At 46.2% G+C, this 7,148-nt stretch overlaps 1 protein-coding gene across 1 annotated transcript in view; it reads left to right on the top strand.

Moving 5' to 3' along the window:
* The window catches only part of LOC135556224 (proprotein convertase subtilisin/kexin type 6-like), a 30,156-nt gene extending 23,734 nt beyond the window's left edge, over positions 1-6,422 (top strand). Inside the window, exon 9 of the mRNA XM_064989239.1 lies at positions 5,391-6,422. Coding sequence (XP_064845311.1) covers positions 5,391-5,488 — 98 coding nt within the window. The 3' untranslated portion in view covers positions 5,489-6,422. The remainder of the gene's footprint in view (positions 1-5,390) is intronic.
* The last annotated feature ends 726 nt before the right edge of the window (positions 6,423-7,148 follow it).

Below are 7,148 nucleotides of genomic sequence, written 5' to 3'. Positions count from 1 at the left end.
TTGTGTGAATGAATTGTGTGAATGCAGAACAGATTGGCGAGGGGTGCTAACAATGTCATTACTGTGACCCCTGTGTCACACTTAATCTCTTTCACCCTGAGTGAAGTAGGTGGCGGTTCTGAAAGGCATGTAATTGCCATTAACAAGTGCTTTGAATTCTCTCTCGGAGCATCAATTGCATCCCAAATTGCACCCTATGGGCCCTGGTCCAAAGTAGTGCACTATATAAGGAATATGGTGCCACTTGGGAGCCAAATACAGTAGCTCCTGCAGCTAGGCTCTTAGAAGCTGCTTTCAGCTTTCGGCTCTAACAGCCAGAATCAGCTGCTTGGTCGTTATTGTAATAAGTAGTTGGTCTTTACCACCATGTGAAAATAGACCATAACTGAACTGAGCAGAGGCGTTTTCAATTGAATGGGCTTCGTCCCTTTTCTGAAGTGTGTGGTGGTGGTGGGGCTTTGGAGCTGTGGTTAGTGATTCATACAGTAGGCATTCACAATGGATCGTGACGAGTGTCATTTTAGAAAAAGGGCCATTTTATTCTGACTAGGAAATGTAATTGAATTGAACATTTGCGATGGTTGACAACGGTATCTATGTGAATACTAGTTTTGCTTGAAAAATATGATAGTTTTTCTTTGACATGATATTATCATTTTTTTTTTAACTAGGCAAGTCAGTTAAGAACAAATTCTTATTTTCAATGATGGCCTAGGAACAGTGGGTTAACTGCCTGTTCAGGGGCAGAACGACAGATTTGTACCTTGTTAGCTCGGGGATTTGAACTTGCAACCTTACGGTTTCTAGTCCAACACTCTAACCACTAGGCTACCCTGCCGCCCCATCATAACAACATCACACCAAGATGGTTTGTTGTTTTTGAGTGGGATGACATTCATATGACACGGTGATGGTGGTATAGAATAAGATATTTAAAGGTAGTGTTCAAGTGTTTCCCCCTGACTTACAGTAACACTCCATTAATACTATTTGGCTGTGTGGAGAGAGTCAGTCAGAGGTGAGCTGGGAGAGAGTCGGTCAGAGGGGAGTTGGGAGAGAGGAGTTGGGAGAGAGTCGGTCAGAGAGTGGGGGTTGGGAGAGAGTCAGTCAGAGGGGAACTGGGAGAGAGGAGTTGGGAGAGAGTCGGTCAGAGAGTGGGGCTTGGGAGAGAGTCAGTCAGAGAGGGGAGTTGGGAGAGAGTCGGTCAGAGAGGGGAGTTGGGAGAGAGTTGGTCAGAGAAGGGAGTTGGGAGAGAGTCGGTCAGAGAGTGGGGGTTGGGAGAGAGTCAGTCAGAGAGGGGAGTTGGGAGAGAGTCGGTCAGAGAGTGGGGGTTGGGAGAGAGTCAGTCAGAGAGGGGAGTTGGGAGAGAGTCGGTCAGAGAGGGGAGTTGGGAGAGAGTTGGTCAGAGAGGGGAGTTGGGAGAGAGTCGGTCAGAGAGTGGGGGTTGGGAGAGAGTCGGTCAGAGAGTGGGGTTGGGAGAGAGTCAGTCAGAGGGGAGTGGGGGGTTGTCAGAGAGGGGAGTCGGTCAGAGAGTTGGTAGGGGTTGGGAGAGAGTCGGTCAGAGGGTGGGGGATGTGAGAGAGTCGGTCAGAGAGTAGGGGTTGGGAGAGAGTCGGTCAGAGAGTGGGGGTTGGGAGAGAGTCAGTCAGAGAGTGGGGGTTGGGAGCAGTCAGAGAGGGGAGTCGGTCAGAGAGTAGGGGTTGGGAGAGAGTCGGTCAGAGAGTGGGGGATGTGAGAGAGTCAGTCAGAGAGTGGGGGTTGGGAGAGAGTCAGTCAGAGGGGAAATGGGAGAGAGGAGTTGGGAGAGAGTCGGTCAGAGAGTGGGGGTTGGGAGAGAGTCAGTCAGAGAGGGGAGTTGGGAGAGAGTTGGTCAGAGAGGGGAGTTGGGAGAGAGTCGGTCAGAGAGTGGGGGTTGTGAGAGAGTCGGTCAGAGAGTGGGGGATGTGAGAGAGTCAGTCAGAGAGTGGGGGTTGTGAGAGAGTCGGTCAGAGAGTAGGGGTTGGGAGAGAGTCGGTCAGAGAGTGGGGGATGTGAGAGAGTCAGTCAGAGAGTGGGGGTTGGGAGAGAGTCAGTCAGAGGGGAACTGGGAGAGAGAAGTTGGGAGAGAGTCGGTCAGAGAGTGGGGGTTGGGAGAGAGTCGGTCAGAGAGGGGAGTTGGGAGAGAGTCGGTCAGAGAGGGGAGTTGGGAGAGAGTTGGTCAGAGAGGGGAGTTGGGAGAGAGTCGGTCAGAGAGTGGGGGTTGTGAGAGAGTCGGTCAGAGAGTGGGGGTTGGGAGAGAGTCGGACAGAGAGAAGAGTTGGGAGAGATTCGGTCAGAGAGGGGAGTTGGGAGAGAGTCGGATAGAGAGGGGAGTTGGGGGAGATTCAGTCAGAGAGGGGAGTTGGGAGAGAGTCAGTCAGAGAGGGGAGTTGGGAGAGAGTCGGTCAGAGAGGGGAGTTGGGAGAGAGTCGGTCAGAGAGGGGAGTTGGGAGAGAGTCGGACAGAGAGGGGAGTTGGGAGAGAGTCAGTCAGAGAGTGGGGGTTGGAAGAGAGTCGGTGAGAGAGTGGGGGTTGGGAGAGAGTCGGTCAGAGAGTGAGGGTTGGGAGAGTCAGCCAGAGAGTGGGGGTTGGGAGAGAGTCGGTCAGAGAGTGGGGGTTGTGAGAGAGTCGGTCAGAGAGTGGGGGTTGGGAGAGAGTCGGTGAGAGAGTGGGGGTTGTGAGAGAGTCGGTCAGAGAGTGGGGGTTGTGAGAGAGTCGGTCAGAGAGTGGGGGTTGGGAAACAGTCGGTCAGAGAGTGGTGGTTGGGAGAGAGTCAGTCAGAGAGGGGAGTTGGGAGAGAGTCGGTCAGAGAGTGGAGTTGGGAGGTTGCAATGTTTATGAGGTTGCCATGTTTATGAGGTTGCCATGTTCATGAGGTTGCCATGTTTATGAGGTTACTATGTTAATTGGGTTACCATGTTCATTAGGTTACCATGTTCATTAGGTTACCATGTTTATGAGGTTACCATGTTCATTAGGTTACCATGTTCATTAGGTTGCCATGTTCATTAGGTTACCATGTTCATTAGGTTACCATGTTTATGAGGTTACCATGTACATTAGGTTACCATGTTCATTAGGTTGCCATGTTCATTAGGTTACCATATTCATTAGTTTACCCTGTTCATTGGATTACCATGTTCATTAGCTTACCATGTTTATGAGGTTACCATGTTCATTAGGTTACCATGTTCATTAGGTTACCATGTTCATGAGGTTACCATGTTCATTAGGTTACCATGTTCATTAGGTTACCATGTTCATTGGGTTACCATGTTCATTAGGTTACCATGTTCATTAGGTTACCATGTTCATTAGGTTACCATGTTCATTAGGTTACCATGTTCATTAGGTTACCATGTTCATTGGATTACCATGTTAATTTGGTTACCATGTTCATTAGGTTACCATGTTCATTAGGTTACCATGTTTACCATGTTCAGGTTACCATGTTCATTAGGTTACCATGTTCATTAGGTTACCATGTTCATTAGGTTACCATGTTCATTAGGTTACCATGTTCATTAGGTTACCATGTTCATTAGGTTACCATGTTCATTAGGTTACCATGTTCATTAGGTTACCATGTTCATTAGGTTACCATGTTCATTAGGTTACCATGTTCATTAGGTTACCATGTTCATTGGATTACCATGTTAATTTGGTTACCATGTTCATTAGGTTACCATGTTCATTAGGTTACCATGTTAATTTGGTTACCATGTTCATTAGGTTACCATGTTCATTAGGTTACCATGTTTATGGGTTACCATGTTCATTAGGTTACCATGTTCATTAGGTTACCATGTTCATTGGATTACCATGTTCATTTGGTTACCATGTTCATTAGGTTACCATGTTCATTAGGTTACCATGTTGGCTTGCTTTATGTCTCACCTGCCTGTTTCTGCATTCTGCAACCCTAACGGCCCGTCCAAAAAGGTGAGGTAAAGAATGAATGAGAAGAGTCTAGGTCTATCTTGCTAAGCCTTACTAAGCCACTATCCGGGGGATATAGAGCTGTAATGTTGGTGTTTCACATACTGTAGGTGGCTATCGAGACATCTTGTGAAATGTTTGTTTATTCTGTTTTTACAGAGGCGGAGTTCGTCCATTTGGATGCCCTCAACAAGATATTGGATATAGGAATAGACACACTGCTTTCCAAACTTGGGTTCAAATACAATTTGAAATCTCTAAAAAAAACTTTCAGCTTTTGCTTTTGCCTGCTCGGAGTGCCAGATGGTCAGTGTTTACAGTTTTGGGACTATTCTATTGGCCGATTACACCAGGCAAGCTCAATTAAGCACAGATAAAGTATTTTATATTATTTCAAATAGTATTTGAACACAGGTCTGCTGCCTTCTGCAAACCTCGTAGCTCGTTCCTCAATACTTTGTTTAAAGAAACACCCCTACGTTTGTACCTTTAGGAAATGTTTCACGTTCAGATTCTCTCACCGTAAGTTTTAGTTACTTTCAGTTGTTGGGCCCTACGGGGTGCTCGCTCGCTCAGGTCTCCAGGGGTGTTTCTCAATTGCGTGCCGCAGGATGTGAGAGGAAGGGATGTGATTTGGGTTTGAAAGAGCAACTAGGGCCCATGGCTGTAGCAGCCTGTGAGCTATATAAGGGAGGGAGGGAGGGAGGGAGGGAGGGAGGGAGGGAGGGAGGGAGGGAGGGAGGGAGGGAGGGAGGGAGGGAGGGAGGGAGGGAGGGAGGGAGGGAAAGGCTATGGGCCCTAGTCAAAAGTAGTGCACGACATAGTGAATAGAGTGCCAATTGGGACGCACTGAAAGTATTGGCCGAGCAGCCATAATGTTGCTATGAGTAAACAGTGCCTTTGTATGGCCTCACCAGGGCCTCACACCTCCATGGGAGCTTTGGTATAACAGGGAACAGGATTGGTCTGGGGTCCTCTCTGTGGTTAACAGGCTTCTCTCTCTGCACCACGGATTCTCTACAGTGACCCAATTCCACCACCGGACTAGAAAGAATATTCTAACAGAGTAGAGGGGTCATAGCAAAGTGAGAACGGATGTGGGAAAGGGGGAAGAGGAGGAAGGAGGAGAGGGCACGGAAAGGGTAGAATTGATGGATATGGAGAAAGGATGTAGTAGAGAAGAAGATCTAGGAGAGGAGGGGACAAGGAGAGGTTATGAGGAGGACAGAAGGGAGGGGGCTGAGAGCGGAGAAAGAGGTGAGGAGAGGGCATTTTTGGAGGATGACTGGGAAAGGGGGGGTTTGTGTACTAGGAAAGGATTGGCACAGAAAGTTTGTATAGGGGAAGGGAGGAAAGTGTGGGAGAGGACATAGCTGTGTGTATAATCTATGAAGTCTCTCCCTCTCCCTCTCTCTCTCTCTCTCTCTCTCTAGCCGACGAGGTGTTTTGTGAGATGGTAAAGTCCAACCGGCTGTGTGAGAAGAAGCTGTTCCGCCAGTTCTGCTGCAGAACTTGTCTGATGACCGGTTGAGAATCCTAGTAGAGAACCTGAAGAGTGGAACCTGGAGAGGAACCCTGCGTGGAACCCACCACTTCCTCATCCACTGTACATTTCCAAACTAGCTAATGTCTGTGTCTGAATGAAAAGAGTGAATATGCCTTCACCAGGGTTGGGGTCAATTCCATTTTCCTCAATGCATTCCTGAATCCACTGAATTGAAATGGAATTGACCCCAACCCGGAACACACACTATTCCTCCCATCAATTTTACCCCGCAAAGGGTAGACTTGATTTTCATACGATACATACAGTATTTTAAAGTTGTCTTTTTTATTTAAAAAAACAACATACATGTAACATGTATATTTTGTATTCTAATGCTGCATTGTTGTAAAGTACAGTACTTTTTACAATGACACGTTAGTGGATAACTCTCTGATTGAACCACTGTGTTTTGGAAGTGAAGCTGGTTGATAAACCAACAGCATCACTCAAAATGGGGATGGTATTTATAAGGCACCAAGTGGAAAAAGACAAACTGAAACATGAAGGGACTACTTGAACGTTTCTGTTTTCTGCTGTGTGCCCTACCGAATACGACACTGATCAACTTCCTCACAAAACAAATGTTTATACTGTATAAGGCTTTTATTTTTTTTATAAAGAAATATGTAAAACAATGAATTACTGTAATTGTATTTACATTTTAGCAGACACTATTATTCAGAATGACTTACAGTAGTGAGTGCATACATTTTCATGTACTGGTCCCTGTGGGAATCACACCCACATCCCTGGCGTTGCAAGCTGCCATGCTCTACCAACTGAGCTACACGGGACTATTACTGAATACTGTACAGTTCCTGTATACTGTACCATTTACAGTGCTGTTGTACATTTTAGAATGTGTATTTGATGTTTTTATCGTTTGTTTTTATGTATGAAATAAAATACGTACATTGTGTATGATATCTTTTTGCATAGAAATGTTTGACACAGGCTTTCAAACTCACTAAAGCTTCAACCCGAATATGACTCATCAGATTTCGACAAACCAATTCCAAAACAATACAAGGTGTTTGTGAAGTCAACATTGTCGTTAAGTTGTGTCTAAAGCCTCAGGCCTAGATTCAATCAATTCACCGTGTTGAGCGGATGTCGGAGGTGGAACTGCGTTGGAGCTGTCACATCCACAAGTGGTTTCCTGTGTCAATGCTATCCTAGACATTGCCTTTGGATACACGGAGTCGCAGAGACGGGCTAGCTGACAACGTCACGTAAACAATGGGGCAGAAGTGTGTGTGTTGCTGTGATTCTGGATGGCCAGATAACTAGCAACAATGACAAGAAGCTGCCGTGTGGGGAATTGTAGGTGGCTCGTTTCAGCTATTGATACCATTTTGTTTTGAGGTGTTTTGACTGCTCATGTCTAAGCTGATATGGCAAATTCGCTAGCTAGCTAACCAACAACTGTAATGTATCGGTAACGACAATAAATGCTCATTGTGCAAATTGATTTATGTTTTTAATAAACATTGTGGAGGTAATATAGTTTACATGTAAACAGTCGAAGCCAACCCTGTCTGTGTTGCGCACCCGTCGGTTTTGTTGATAAACAACCAACTGTCTTTTTGTAGAAATCCCATGCAACACAAATTGACCACTGTAATGTGTGATGTAATCTTCACTT

This window comes from Oncorhynchus masou, chromosome 2, assembly GCF_036934945.1.
Source record: "Oncorhynchus masou masou isolate Uvic2021 chromosome 2, UVic_Omas_1.1, whole genome shotgun sequence".
Lineage (NCBI taxonomy): Eukaryota > Metazoa > Chordata > Actinopteri > Salmoniformes > Salmonidae > Oncorhynchus > Oncorhynchus masou.
The sequence above is the reverse complement of the archived record's forward strand: the minus strand, read 5'-3'. Positions and strand labels throughout refer to the sequence as shown.